Source organism: Capricornis sumatraensis, chromosome 10 (assembly GCF_032405125.1).
Source record: "Capricornis sumatraensis isolate serow.1 chromosome 10, serow.2, whole genome shotgun sequence".
Lineage (NCBI taxonomy): Eukaryota > Metazoa > Chordata > Mammalia > Artiodactyla > Bovidae > Capricornis > Capricornis sumatraensis.
In genome coordinates this window covers 50,004,187-50,020,653 of record NC_091078.1, presented here as the reverse complement: position 1 = coordinate 50,020,653, position 16,467 = coordinate 50,004,187, and the positions used below count along the sequence as shown (strand labels likewise).

The following is a 16,467-nucleotide window of genomic DNA, read 5'->3' as shown; positions in this document are numbered from 1 at the left end:
CTCTTACTAGTTACCAACTCCCCAAATACCTTTGTAGTATCAGGTGTGGCGCCATAGAAAGGTTGAGAGGTGACTGGCCAAGAACATAGAATTCACAGCCCTTAGGTCTCAATTAAGCTTGTTCTATGAAATTCACTAATAATGTTCCAGCAGTGTTTCACCATGAAACAACTGTGTGTTTGGTAGGTAGAAATAATCTAGAAGGCATCACAAACATTAAAGATGAGGAGATCAGCAGAAAGTCACTTCCTAATTATTGCAAACATCCTTTTATTGATGAGAAATCTAAGCCAGCATCCAGTTGGGGGTCGTGGTGTTCACAAAGTATGTTATGCAGATGATGTTTTAGCTTCACAAAGAGGAATAACTCAAAGTTAGGTAACACTACTCATGAGTAGAAACAGAGAGATATATGTTTACTAAATTGTACATAATATTTTTTCTATTTGCTGCCTTTTATTCAATTATAGCTGCATTTGTGACTTATCAGACTGGCACCACTGAGAAAACACTGGTTAGTGTTTTCCTGATAAAACGTTTTCCCTGATAAAAATGTGTGTGTCTATTGCTCACATATTCAGATTTGTAATCTAAATTTCATTTTAGCACATTTTTGATATTTTACTCTGGAGGAAGTTTCAAATTTATACAAACAACATTAATTTTTTTCATTTTACTTAAAAAAATTATCAGATCATAAATATTTTGCCTTGGATACTCCCTAAAATCCTACAGAGTCTTTATTTGCATAAACATAAAATAGTAAAATTATCTGTCAAAGGATTAAGAAGGCACATCATTTTATTTTATTGAGTAGGAAAATAAGATTCCTCTGTTATGTAAATATTTGTCCCAATTTCTGTTCATCAGATGGCCTGCTAAAATAAAAAGATCCCAAAATAGGGTGCAGTCTCTCTCAATCCTTCCCTAATTCTTGGACTTCAGGTTGGATTAACACTACTTAACAAAGAGAAATCATACTAAAAGAGAGTTGGTTATTCCACTGTTTTCTGGAAAGACTGTTCTACTGACTAGTACATGTGCTTATGGGCAAAAGTCTAATTTGAAAGCAAAATGCGATTTCCCCTCCTCAAACCAGCCTTAAAACACATGTCATTATATTTGGAAGCCTTTTCTAGGCAGTGCTGCCCTCTGTTCCTCAGCCTCTTTGAGTGTGAGCCTTTCTATTTCATGCCCTACAGATGCCTGAAGTGCCTGGGAACTTACACTTTACTTTTATCAGGGGTTAGAAATTGGAATGCAGAGTTCCCAAGAAGGGCAAGGAGAGATAAGAAAGCCTTTCTCAGTGATCAATGCAAAGAAATAGAGGAAAACAATGGAATGGGAAAGACTAGAGATCTCTTCAAGAAAATTAGAGATACCAAGAGAAATTTTCATGCAAAGGTGGGCTCAATAAAGGACAGAAATGGTATGGACTAAATGGAAGCAGAAAATATTAAGAAGAGGTGACAAGAATACACACAAGAACTATATAAAAAAGATGTTCATGACCCAGATAATTATCATGGTGCGATCATTCACCTAGAGCCAGACATCCTAGAATGCAAAGTCAAGTGGGCCTTAGGAAGCATCACTATAAACAAAGCTAGTAGAGGTGATGGAATTCCAGTTGAGCTCTTTCAAATCCTGAAAGATGATGCTGTGAAAGTGCTGTACTCAATATGCCAGCAAATTTGGAAAACTCAGCAGTGGCCACAGGACTGGAAAAGGTCAGTTTTCATTCCAACCCAAAGAAAGGCAATGCTAAAGAATGCTCAAGCTACTGCACAATTGCACTCATCTCACACTCTAGCAAAGTAATGCTCAAAATTCTCCAAGCCAGGCTTCAACAGTACGTGAACTGTGAATTTCCAGATGTTAAAACTGGATTTAGAAAAGCCAGAGGAACCAGAGATCAAATTGCCAACATTTGTTGGATCACCAAAAAAGCAACAAAGTTCCAAAAAACATCTATTTCTGCTTTATTAACTATGCCAAAACCTTTGACTGTGTGGATCACAAGAAATTGTGGAAAATTCTTCAAGAGATGGGAATACCAGACCACCTTACCTGCTTCCTGAGAAATCTGTACACAGGTCAGGAAGCAACAGGTAGAACTAGACATGGAACAACAGAATGGTTCCAAATTGGGAAAGGAGTATGTCAAGGCTGTATATTGTCACTCTGCTTATTTAACTTATGTGCAGAGTACAACATGAGAAACGCTGGGCTGGAGGAAGCAAAAACTGGAAACAAGACTGCTCGGGGAAATATCAATCACCTCAGATATGCAGATGACACCACCCTTATGGCAGAAAGTGAAGAAGAACAAAAGAGCCTCTTGATGAAAGTGAAAGAGGAGAGTGTAAAGGTAGGCTTAAAACTCAACATTCAGAAAACAAAGATCATGACATCCCATCACTTCATGGCAAATAGATGGAAACTGTGACAGACTTTATTACTTTGGGCTCTAAAATCACTGCAGGTGGAGACTGCAGCCATGAAATTAAAAGACACTTGCTCCTTGGAAGAAAAGTTATGACCAAACTAGACAGCATATTAAAAAGCAGAGACATTACTTTGCCAACAAAGGTCCATGTAGTCAAAACTATGGTTTTTCCAGTAGTCACATATGGATGTGAGAGTTGGACTATAAAGAAGGCCGAGCACCGAAGAATTGATGGTTTCGAACTGTGGTGTTGGAGAAGACCCTTGAGAGTCCCTTGGACAGCTAGGAGATCCAACCACTCCATCCTAAAGGAAATAAGTCCTGAATATTTATTGAAGGACTGACTCTGAAGCTGAAACTCCGATACTTTGGCCACCTGATGTGAAGAACTGACTCGTTGGAAAAGACCCTAATGCTGGGAAAATTGGAAGGCAGGAGGAGAAGGAATGACAGAGGATGAGACGGTTGGATGGCATCATCAACTCAATGGACAGGAATTTGAGTAAACTCCAGGAATTGGTGATGGACAGGGAGGCCTAGCATGCTGCCATCTATGGGGTTGAAAAGAGTCAGACACGACTGAGTGACTGAACTGAACTGAACTGGAGCTGTACAGGATTGCTGAGCAATTTGTTTTGGGACAAAGAAATGTCTGAGGTTAGGTGAGCACGCAACTAAAGATGCTTTACTTTGTCTGCAAAACATCAAGATCGATAGGCAGGACATGTGTCGTTTACGGAACACTGTTTTCTTTTCCCTCTAGAGGAGCGAGAAAATACTTTCTTAAGAGCAGTAACATGATGGTTGCTTTTTGTTACAGCTTTGGCTGCTCCTTCCCACCAACTGGTAATATTAACTTTCCATACTTCAAATGCCAGAATTCAAATAATTAGAATTTTTTTGCATGTATATCTAGCTTCCTTGTTCCAACTAGCCAAAATTTGGGGACAATGTTATAATTTATAGTGAACAGAGCTAGTTCTGGGAGGCTGTGATAGGCATTAGAGATCCGTGATATATTCGTTAAAATTAGGTCTCTTGTGAACAATTAGGAGGAACTCAGAAAGAGAAAGCCTGATCAATGTCAAAGTTTTGGGCTGAAGCAGCTTTTCTTCTTGTTCTTCTACAGAAAGGACAGAGGACGAAATTTGGAAACTAGATTATCATCTCAGGAAATCAATGAACTTTGCGGCTTAAGAGGAATCTTTGTTAAGAGACACAGAATGAAAAGGGCACATTTCCCCAAGTCATCCCTAAATGGAGAAGGAAGCGATATGAATATGGTACTGATTTCTCTCTTCTTGCTTAGAGGGAGGGGAGGAAGACTCACTTTTTTCATCAGCTGTCTTAGGGTCTGAAGATCCTAGATCATTGTTTTGGATCCTTGTGAGTCCCTTATTCACACAACCTTAAAGCATTGTACTGAAACCATCCATGTGCTATTCTAAAATCCCACAAATTTCTGAAGTCAAGATGCCAAATCTTTAAAGTGAATGCTGAGATTTTTACAACTTAAAAACAAAAACCTATTTTAATTGCAAGTCAGGTAGATCAATTATAGGTGATTTTATTTAATTTTTTGAGAGAGGGAAGCATTTTCTCTTCGACAAATTATTTTCTGATGCCCAGCATGTTGTCAGGCTTTCCCCACCCCACTGAGAATGTGTGGGGCTCTGTGTTCCCCAGCAGACTGGAGGGTACCAGCCTGCTTCATCTACCAGCAGCAGAACAACACACAGGTCCTTTGAAAGGTGGCATTTCAGCTCAGTGTGTATTTCAGGGCTGCCCTTGAGACAGGAATCAGAGTTCTTGTCCACGGACCTGAAGGATGGAATCCACAAACATGCAGACACTCATGGTAGCAAGCAAATAGGATTTATTAAAGAGGAAGAAAGCACAAAGCTCCCAGCATAGACACTGAGGGGGTAAAGAGTCCCCTATAGGTGATTTTAATTACCAAGGACAGTCTCTCTAAAGATACAATGCATTTTAATAGTGAAGAAAATCATCACTTCTGAACAATCAAAGGGATCACTTCTAATCAGATACCAGGGCTCATTGTGACTTCTGCTCACACGCCTCAAGATAGAATAGAAAATTGGATTAAGATATGAATTTCTGAAAATAAGACCTCAACCATCTACTTCAAATAAGCAACAAGGACCAAGAAAGGCAAACATCATACACACAAATTTAATTATCCTTGTCATCACAGAGTTAATGAGCCTAGCCAAGTCATTTTACTGCAGTGCATTCCAAAATACCCACTTCCTGCATTATGCCATTTTATTCCATATCAAGCATACATATCAAAGATTATCTATCCTTAGGTTGCTTCCATGTCCTGGCTATTGTAAATAGTGTTGCAGTGCACAGCAGGGTGCATGTGTCCTTTTCAATTATGGTTTTCTCTGGGTACAACCTAATATCCATCAAAAGATGAATGGATAAAGATATATATATACATGGCTATAGATAAAGATACAGATAAATGGATAAAGAATGAATGAAGATAAATATATATAAAGATATATATAATGAATTAAGCCAGACACAGAAAGACAAATATCATATGATATCGCTTATATGCAGAATCTAAGAAAAAAAGATACAAATGAACTTATTTACAAAACATAAACAGACTCACAGACACAGAAAACAATCTTGGGTTACCAAAGGGGAAGCAGGGGGAGGATAATTTAGGAGTTTGGCATTAGCATATGCACACTATACATAATATCTATATATTTGGATCTGTATATAAAATAGACCTCTGTATATAAAGGTATATCTGTATATAAAATAACCAACAAGGACCTACTACTGTACAGGGAACTATATTCAATATTTTATAATAATTTATAAGGGAAAAGATTCTATACATTTATAAAGAGAAAAGAATCTATATACATAATCTATATAAAGAATCTGTAAATAATCTATATCATATATATATGAATAGAGATATATAAAGAAACATACATAACTGAATCACTTTGCTGTGTAACTGAAACTGACACAACATTGTAAATGAACGATACATCAAAAAAATTGTATGTCTTCTGTTAGCATTTGAAGCCTTTATTAAAATCTATTTGACTTCCAAAGTAAGGATTAATAAGTTAATTCAAGTATTGATGATAATTGATATATTTAATTGTATTATGTTCAAGGCAAATCTCAGAAGCATAAAGTTGTATCTCTCAAGATTTTTTTAACTTAGCATAATTATTTTGTTTTTCATGGTCCCATGAGATAAAACTAAGTAAGAAACTCATAACCAAGTTCTTGCTATTCACAATGTTTCCATCGGGTGTAGCTATGATATTAGAGAGGTTAATACCACAGCGTCCTTATTCAAGGAAGGGTGCTCAGATACGTGGGGGATTTGTAGTGACTTTGTCTCTAGCATTAAACTACATGAGTCAGGTGCATGTTCCATGGGTCAACCTAAACAACTTCAAATCAATCACATCAAGATGGGTTTCACTGCTTTTTTCCAAAAAGGAAGAATCATACAAAACTGAGACCTGTATTAAAACTTCACTCAACAATAATTCCACCTAGTTTACTCATTCTTGAATTTTTTAAATATAATCATGCAATGCACATCTAGTTTGAATGCCTTCTGTACGTAGACATCTGTAGGATAAAACGAGATGAATAGGCAGAAAACCCTTTAACAATGCAAGTCCTTTACTCAGTGGTGGGTCTGAGCAGAGTGTCTTTAAATGTCTTTTATCTTAAAGGGAAAGAGAAAAAGTATTTCTCCTAAAATGCAAGGGCAGCTGACTTGCTGAGATGAAAACTGCTAACTCTTTTTCTAACAACACCATATGTCTCCAATTGGATCATAATGAAGCTAGTTCTCAGGAGAATGTCACGCATGGAAACTAACCAAATTGAGTCACAGCTTCACTGCTGACTCATGATTAACCAGGGGTCGTACTTTGGGATTTTTCAGAGCATCCAAATACCAATCCGAATGGCCTTTCTTCTTTCCCAAAACTTAGCGTGTCATAAAATGAACCTGATCCTGCCAGAAAACTATGTCTTTTTTTTGTTCAGACTTTGTTTTCTATATAACTCAATATATTTTAATGAACCAGAATACTCAACCCCTAAATGCCCTAGCCATGGGTTTTAAATAGTAGATACTTAATGTAGCAAACATTACAAAGATGCAACATAAAATCATCAAAAGAAAAAATATCATAAGATGGAAGAAGTCACATTTTCCTCCTAAGAATCACTGAAGATAAAAAAACAACAAATAAACCAAGATGAGTCAGATATTTCCTTATCTGTTATTCTCTTTCAGAACTTCACTCAACATTTAATATTTTTATGCATAAGTAAGATGTATTTTTTCTTCCAGTTTTATTGAGATATGAGTAAGATATTTTAATCTACTTAATACACAATACTGTTCCTATATTTTTCTTAAAAATTAATATCATGTTCAAGGCAGTCCTAGCTCACATTCTGATACAAATGATATATTCAATTCTTTTCTGTTGATTGTAATTCTTAATAGCATAAAGTTATATCATCTTATGATGTGTGCCAAATATTGAGAATTTTGCCTTCAAAAATATGAAATGCCCTGAAGTAGTCTAAACTGGTGCTTCCTAGATTATCTCTGATGAATGGGTGTATTAAAAAAAATTCAATGTGCATATGATATTTTTGTAAAACATGAAGTTATGCAGTAAGATTTCATGATAATGTCATATTGCTATAAAAGTTTCTAAATGCTCTTTCAGCTTTTCTGCATTTTTCTTGTCACGAGCTGGTAAGAACTGTTTGGGAACTGGTCTCAATCTGTGGATTCCACTGTTATTATTATTATTTTTACAATATGTCACTCGCTGTTTAGATATTTTACAAAGTAGAAATCAGGATACCAATATTAATGATATGAGTCACAAGCTTTCTTCCCGGCAAGTGCATCAAACTATTCTTTGCTATTTTCCTTCTAATTCACTTTAAGGAATTAGCAGCAGAGATTCAAAAAGACAGGCCAAAGATGAATCACCAAGAAGCTTTTGGTAGTTTTGAGAAAGATGAGTTGCATAGTATTAAAAAAAATACATATTTATAAAGGCAAAACTTTCCTCCCAATGGAGGAAACTACGGGCCTTACCATGTACTCATTCTGATAGCACCAATGAGCCTAGATATTATTTAATGATTACTTTATGGCTTTTCTCACCTGGGATTCCTGGTGGTGTTTTCAGATATTTTCCATTAAAATGTTGAATTACCACTTCACATTTTTCAGTAGACTCCATTCTGGGAAAAGAAGTAAACAGGGGATTATATACTTTCATGAAGCTGTACATATTCAGGAAAAATAAATTTAAAAGAGAAGGAAATTCAGAAAACCCTGGACAAGCTTCATTTGAGAATTTTACCAGAATCATCACCAGTTGCCATGACCACCATAGTAGATAGAACACCACAAACCCATTGGCACCAAGAGCAAGGCTTACTCTACTAAAGGCTGACTGTGTGGATGGCTCTGTGTGGAGTCATCACTCACACATAATCCCGAGGCATCCTCTTATTTAATCCGTACAACAATTTAATCCGTACACTCACAGTGCTCAATAAACACCTTCTGAATGTCTGAGTTAGCAAATATGAGAGGCAGTTCTCACTATTGCCTTTCACACCATGAGGGCAGCCAGGCTTAGCAAGTGGTTGAGGTGGGCTTGTAGCTGAGGCCTGAGTGACACCCACCTGCACTGCAAATACTAAGCTATACTAAGCTATACCTCCACAAAGCAAGGCGAGGGAGTGTGCTGGTTTTCAACAACTGGCAGCCTAAGGGAGAGACTCACACAGTAGTGTTGTCATCATGATGTCATTTCATGCTTACATCATGACACCTTTATTGAAAATCCATGAGGTGACAGATACAGAAGGGAGTTATTTCAGGTCCCAAATGTCTTAGGAAAATACACATACACAAACCTCAGGTCTTGAACTTTCTTACTTTTGAATTTTAGATAACCTCCTATTTTTTCATACTAGCTATCAATACAGTAGGTTTCTTTTGCCAAATTTTGTCATCTCACATAAAAGCTCGTGAACAATATTTGGGACCATACCATCACACTGTCAACATTAGCAGTTGGATCACCTCTGAGGCTGGCCCACCCTCAAGCCTCGAGGGTGTACTTTCCTTTTGTTGCTGAATAAAACTGAGCTGTAACCAAGCTGTAACACTAGTCCGCTGTTTCAAATTGTTGCTGTGGCGAGACAGAACCGAGGAAATTACACACTCCCCTGACATATTTGGTGCTGTGTCTTGCATTTAACCTGGCTGAAACAACCTCAGCTTGGTCCCAGTGAGGTGGAGACCAAGCACAGCAAAAGCCCAACTTGGAGAAATCTCACATGGTAGAAGCTGAATTCAAAGGAATCCCAGTGCAGTAGAAATGACAAGAAGCCCAACATGCTAGAAACGGAGGCAACAAAAACATACTTAGCAGAAAGCTCAGGCAGCTCAGTCTCAGAATCCAGAAGACCTCCAGTTAAGGTCAACAAACTACAACTTGCCATGCCCACTCAACAAGGATATATAAAACTAAACCCAACCATGGAAAATATCCCTCACCCTTAGATGGACACCACTATAAGGACTATGAGGCTTGAGACTAGCAAGAGGGGGAGTCGCAATGCCCCTCGCTGTTCCAGCTCAGCAGGAAGTAGCCAGAGAGACCTCGACTTCCTTATTCCCAAAGAATTGGGCCTCCCATCTCTTGGGGGGAATGTTAGGTAGTTAGAATAGGAAGAAGCAGTCCAAAATGGAGGTGGCTAAAAGACAAAGAAGAACTTCTCTGTAGCTCAGACTGTAAAGAATCTTCCTGCAGTGCAGGAGAACTGGGTTCGATCCCTGGGTCAGGAAGGTCCTCTGGAGAAGGGAAGAGCAACCCACTCCAGTATTCTTGCCTGGAGAATCCCCATGGACAGAGGAGCCTGGTGGGCTACAGTCCATGGGGTTGCAAAGAGTCGGACATGACGGAGCAACTAACACTACATCACAGTCAACATTAGCAGTCTTGCCATCTCCTAAGTAGAATAGTATCAGCAACATTCCTAAATTTTAACTATATCTGACCTTTATTATTTGGTAAAATTGGGTGGGAAAGGTAAAAATTAAAGGGTCATTTCTATTCAAAAGAAATTATGCCCATGAATGGTACATGAGAGGAAAAATAGACTTAAGAAATGGCATGCATACATAGAAAAGAATATGTATGAAATGTACAAAATTTGTCTAAAAGGCAAAGTGTGTAATTTTGGATTTTCTGCTCTATTTTGTCAATAATATGAGCTCTCTTGGAATGAAGCCCTTTGACACAATTTGTTAAACTTTTGTGCATCCAAATATTATATGTGTTTTCATGATCGTATCACATGCAGAGTAAACAAGAAATGGAAAAAATATATCTAAACAACTGCCAGATGAGTTATACATTTATTACAGTTACAGGAATTCCAATGCGAAAGGAATTACAGCCAGAAAAACTCTGAGAAGTGTGCACAGGAGGCCAGAAACGCCACTGGAGAAATAACTAGGGCAGGAGTCCGGGGTAGGCAGGTGGAAGGTCATGTACCTGTAGATGGGGCAGAGTGAGCAGAGCCGTGGGGCTGGATGGAGTTTCACTGGGGAAACTCCTGGAGATAAGCTGAGAGCTGAGGCAGGTGCATTTGAGTTATCAACTTAAGGACTTTTTTTTTTTTTAATTTAGTTGATTTATACTGTTGTGTTAGTTTCAGATGCAGAGCAAAGTGATTCAGTTATATTCAAAAAACTAAGATCATAGATTCCAGTCCCATCACTTCATGGCAAACAGAAGGGGTAAAAATTAAAAAAAAAAAGTAACACAATGCAGCTATGAGCCATGCCATGCAGAGTCACCCTGAAGGAAATGAAACCAGCCAATCCTAAAGGAAATTGATTTCCTTTAGGATTTTGTGATTAGAAAATATTACATATATTTATTGTGCTACACAGTAGGACCTTGTTGTTTATTTATTTTATATATAATAGTGTGTATTTATTAACTCCTAATTTATCCCTTTATGCTTTTCCCCCTGTAACCATAAGTTTGTTTTCTATGTCTGTGACTCTACTTGTTTTACATGTAAGTTTATTTGTATCATTTTTTTTGTCTTTCTCTATCTGGATTTCTTTGGAAGGAATGATGCTAAAGCTGAAGCTCCAGTACTTTGGCCACCTCATGCGAAGAGTTGACTCATTGGAAAAGACACTGATGCTGGGAGGGATTGGGGGCAGGAGGAGAATGGGATGACAGAGGATAAGATGGCTGGATGGCATCACTGACTCGATGGACGTGAGTCTGAGTGAACTCCGGGAGATGGTGATGGACAGGGAGGCCTGGCGTGCTGCGATTCATGGGGTCACAAAGAGTCGGACACGACTGAGCGACTGAACTAAACTGAACTGATCTGGCTTGCTTTTATTAGGATGGTCATCTCTAGCTTCATCCATGTTGCTGCCAATGGCGTTATTTCATTCTTTTTTATGGCCGAGTAACATTCCATTGTATATTTGTACCACATCCTCTTTACCCCTTCCTCTGTCAATGGACATGCAGGCGGCATCTGTGTCTTGGCTATTGCAAATAGCGCTGAGTAAACACTGGGGTGCATGTATCTTTTTGAATTGTGGTTTTCTCTGGATATATGCCCAGGAGTGGTATTGCTGGATCATATAGCACCTCTATTTGAAGATGTTTTCAAAAGCACATTCCACCTGGGGTGCTCTAATTATTTTATGATTCAAATTTTAAAAAGAATATTTTTGACGGTACATACATTCCTAGGAAACCTAGAGAAGATGCACATTTTTCTGCATTGATACAGATGGTGAACCAGAGCAGGACTGATGTCAAGGGCATGAGACCTATGCATTATTGGAGCCCTGAGCCTGGAAAACTTCACTCGATTTAAAGCTCAGCTGTCACTGTCAATACATTTTAAACAAGGGGGTCTTCTATTTTTAATTTTCACTAGGACTCACAATTTACATAGCTGGTCCTGCTAAGACAAGAAAGCACAGGAAATTAATTTGACATAATATTCATGATTCAGATGCCCAGTGGATCCATATAGCATTATTTGAAGAACATCTGAAGAGTGACTCATTTTTGTGTTCAAATGCAAAAGTAAAACTCTTTAAGCTTAATAATATACAATTTTAGTTAATAAAAACAAAAATGGCATTTTGTCCAATGTTTAATCACAGTGTCAACTACAAACTGGCACTTGCCATCTAACTCCACAAGATTTAGATCAGGTGTTGCTGCAGCTGCTGACTTTCAGACACCCCTGAAAGGAGCTCAGGGTGAAGAGCAGAAATGAGGCGCCCTGTGCTGGAAGAAAAACGGACAGGATAAGTCTTCAGACAGTTAGTTTCAGGAATTGATGTTATTAGCCCAATGCTATCTCCTCATATCTACAAAAGCACTGAAATCTATTATGGAGATGACTGCTCCTTGTAACTAGCAAAATCTGCAAAAAATGTATGCTTGATAGCATATGATGCCCCTTCACCAAGATCACATTTATACCGACCTTTCCCTCTACATCTTTGGAGCAGTGTCCCAGAGCTACCTGAGGTACTGGTCCTCGGCTGCCGTCCTCAATTTGCCCCCAAATAAAACTTAAATTGCAGCTCTCTCATTATTGTTTTTTAACTCAACAACAGATTTCCCAAAATCGGAGGATATTTGGATTAGAAAGACAAGATGAACCATTCCCTATTCCAAATACTGAGAAGCAGCTAAGTACAATTTTGCTAACTCATTCATGTTTTCTTTCCAGGGGAATATTTCACATCTTCCAACTTGTTATTTTTATTTATTTCTTTTAAGTAGGAAACTTCCATTTCTAGGAACAAAAGAATTCAAATTCTGCTTCCTCTCTGCCCACAGGACCAACTCTCCATTGTCTCTTAGGGAAGATAACCTTCCCTCCAAGCAGAGACATGAATGGGAAAGGAAATGTAAGCCCTTAATTACTACAGATGTTACTTTATGGAATTTTTATTCCAGGAGAGCACCAGAATGAAAAGCTTATGCCCCAGGGCCCCCTCCCTGCTCAATCTCTCTCCGGGTACTCATCTAGATAAAAGGCAGTTAAGAATCTAAAGCTTGCTTGCCAGAGTCCTACAAATCAAACCCTTCCTCTTTGTCTTGAAAATGACATGAAATTCTAAATGAACACTGAATCTGGATGGGGGTTAGTTGTGTGTGAGCTTGTTAATGCCACAAAATAAGATTCGGGGACTGAAGAGGAAATCAGAGAAGAAAGTCAGGGGCCTTCATCCAGTCCACCCACCTGGTCTGAAAGGCTCCCATCTCTCCTTCTGGTTAATAGTATGATCGTCTTTGCTTGAGACTATTTTACAGTACCATCAAGCCAGGTGGGGGCTGCTGGTGTGAACGCAAGACAGCAGCACACAGCGCTCACTCTGATTTAACTGAGTGAATGTCTGCAGGAATCTTTAGAGACTCTTGTCTCTGAAGGAATAAATGCAATAAAGATCTGTTTTCTGTAGCTGCTGGCACTGAGTGTCAAACCACGTTATGCGGCACCACCCAGAAGTGACAATTTCATTTTTATATACAGGGCACATTTTAACAAGGCAAAGATAACCACTGAGGAGGGAGTGGAGAGGCTCCCCCACAAGCTCTGGGGGAGAGACTGCATTTGAAGGGCCACCTTAGGAAAAATGTGCCCATTTTCTTCTCCAGTTTCACAGTTAGCATATTTGAAATGCCAGCCCAAGCCATCTGCAATCTGGCACGTGCTCCACTTGAAAGTGACCCAAGCCTTATCAAGTGGGTCTGAAAAGGCAGCATGCCAGACAAAGCTGCCTGACCAGGCCCCTTTGGATGGGCCACTGCATCCATTCTGTCTAGCTGGTACCTGAACCCTCTCACATCCCTCAGAAGAGCTCGAGTGCCAGCCAACCACTCACCCGTCAATGCATTAATTAGGTTCCTACAAGGCTCCAATCACTGTACAAAGCCTCAGGGTTTTCTGTTAGGTCTGATGTTTAAATAGAAACACACATTAAAGGTCCTGTTTGACATTCTTTCTTGTCTCTGTGCCTAGGAACCTGCCTTCATTCATTTGAAATGCACCACCGAATTGTGACTTCGAGAAAAGTTCTTTTTTTAACAACTATTAGGAGGTACTCATTTCATAGCCAATGCAATCCTCACAGGCAGATTACATCCGATGAGAGCCTGCTTCAATATCAGGGCCAGACGTAACACACAGAGGTGGAAAAGCATTGTATAAAACCATTTTCAGCCTATCTGTCTCACCTCCATGGAGAATCTCTCAGTTTATTATTTTGAAGCAATAAGCACGATTATGCAGGCAGTTAAGACAAATTCGCGCTGTCGTTTATGATGGTTAATGAGAGGCTTCCACTATTGTGAAATTTTTGTGGTTTTGCAATCATAAGATTTGTACAACTTATTGGTGACTTAGACTTACACAGCTTTGCAAGCCAGTCACCTTTGCTTCCAGTAAGATTTATGGAAAGGGTCAACATGAAAAGAATTTTGGAAAAAAGCAAATTATGTCATTGGCTTCTTAAACCCTAGTAACAGAAGGAATCATAGTGAGTTTCAGGAAGAAAGAGGGGTGAAGGAGTTGAATTTCCTTCTGTTTTTGCAATTTGTCTTCTTCCTTTGAGGTGCTTGACATCCTTAAGAGACAAAAGTCATAAACGACACGTCATGCACAGACTGGCCTTCCTGTCTCTTCTCTTTGAGACAGGTGGTGGCTGACATCTTGGTGGCTCCTTGCTTAGCATCACAGCACATTCCTCTTATGGAATGGAGCTGTGGACAACATTTGGGTCATGAAAACCCACTCTGAAGTTTTTAATTTTTTTTTAATTTAGTTTTATTTTTTTTTAATTTTAAAATCTTTAATTCTTACATGTGTTCCCAAACATGAACCCCCCTCCCACCTCCCTCCCCATAACATCTCAGTGGGTCATCACCATGCACCAACCCCAAGCATGCTGTATCCTGCGTCAGACGTGGACTGGCGATTCAATTCTTACATGATAGTATACATGATAGAATGCAAAATCACATATATTCAGGACTAGATATAGCCTCAGATATCAACTTTTACATGACACAGAGGAACAAGGTGATGACTCTCTAAAGTCGAGTTGTTGGGTGAGCCTGCAAAGGATCTTCAGCCCTTGACGCTCAGTCCAGTGGCTTGTTTGGAAGAAATGGGGCTCCATGGCTGGCCTCCTGTCATCCCTCCCGATTTCCTGCACTGATCTGCTTTCATCTTGTTGAAGCTGGGTGGGTCCTGCCATCCCCATGTCATGCAGCCACCAATGACTAGAGCAGGTGTTCTCAGAAATGGAAATTATACCCTGAGCTGATATAATGAGAACGGTACTTCACTGCTGTGGTATTCTTTCCAAAACTTAGACATAACATGGATCCCATCATGAAATAAACATCACCGAAACCTAGATCTGGAGACATTTTTCAGGATACCTTGCTGGGACTACTCATGGAAAACAAGGAAAGTCTGAGATGCTGTCGGAGACCAGAGAAGACTGATGAAAAAGACAACCAAAGGCAAAATGGTACCAGAGACCAGATTCTGGAACAGAAAGGGGATTATCAGTGGAAAAATTGGTGAAATTCATATAAACTCTGAAGTTTAGTTAATAATACTGTACTGATATCAGTTTATTAATTCTGACAAATATGTTATGGTAATGCAAAGTGTTGACAATGGGAAAAATTGGATATAGGGTATATAAAACCTGTGTATGCTCTTTGTAAAGAGCTCTTTCTGTACGCTCTAGAAATAAAACTAAATTTATTCCCAAATTTGAAAAGGCTTATTTAAAACATGACTGTATATTAAAATGATTAGCTGTTGTTCAGTTGTTCAGTCAGGTCCAAATCTTTGTGACTCCATGGACTGCAGCATGCTAGGCTTCCCTGTCCTTCACCATCTCCTGGAGGTTGCTCAAACTCATATTCATTGAATTGGTGATGCCATCTAACTATCTTATCCTCTGTGGATCCCTTAAAATGATTAGGGAACTATATTTTCTTTTTTTGCTACCAATGTTTGGGACCCAGTCCTGGAGTTTCTGGCTCAAATGCTTTGATGTGAAGTCCAGGCACAAATTTTTCAAAGCTACCCAGGTGATTCCAGTGTGCAGCCAGGGTTAAAAAAGACTATTCTGAAGTTTGGCATCAGGTCACCCCAAACTGGAGACCATGGGCCAAATCCAGCCCTCACATAGATTTGCTTGGGCTGCAAAGAGTTTCAGAAAAATTTGAAATGACTCTCAACATCTAAAGATTGAGAGAATTCACATGAAGATCTGAATGCCTCATTCCTCTTTCAAGAGAAAGGAAAAAATGAAAAATGAGATATTTTTTGCATGACAACAATGGCATAGCAAAAATAAATTTGGTCTCTGTCCTGGATTCCTAGCATAGGACTCCTACAATTCTGGGGATAGAAATGAGTGATAGAAGTGTCTTCTGCTACTCATAATGAACCACTTTCAACCAAAACTGAGTTTGTGTTAATAAGATGACTCAAGGCGGAACCCCTAGATAGTGTTAGGACAGGGCTGGACAACAGAAGGACCCTATAATTAGAGGGCTAGAGCTTTGGGGTCCATCCTTCAATGTCTGGGGATGGCTGAGGGGCTAGAGCTTTGAGTTCAACCATCAACAATGAAATCAGATTGACTATACTCTTTGCAGCCAAAGATGGAGAAGTTCTATGCTGTCAGCAAAAATAAGACCGGGAGCTGAATGTGGCTCAGATCATGAACTCCTTATGGCCAAATTCGGACTGAAATAGAAGAAAGTAGGGAAAACCACTAGACCATTCAGGTTTAACCTAAATCAAATCCCTTAGAATTATACAGTAGAAGTGACAAATAGATTTAAGAGATTAGA

The 16,467-nt window shown here is 39.0% G+C and overlaps 1 protein-coding gene across 5 annotated transcripts in view; it reads right to left on the bottom strand.

The window, feature by feature from the left end:
* The window catches only part of RBMS3 (RNA binding motif single stranded interacting protein 3), a 785,524-nt gene that overhangs the window by 244,413 nt on the left and 524,644 nt on the right, over positions 1-16,467 (bottom strand). For all 5 annotated transcript variants that reach the window (XM_068981964.1, XM_068981962.1, XM_068981967.1 and 2 more), the window contains exon 6: positions 7,665-7,744. In XM_068981964.1, the coding sequence (XP_068838065.1) occupies positions 7,665-7,744 (80 nt within the window). The remainder of the gene's footprint in view (positions 1-7,664; positions 7,745-16,467) is intronic.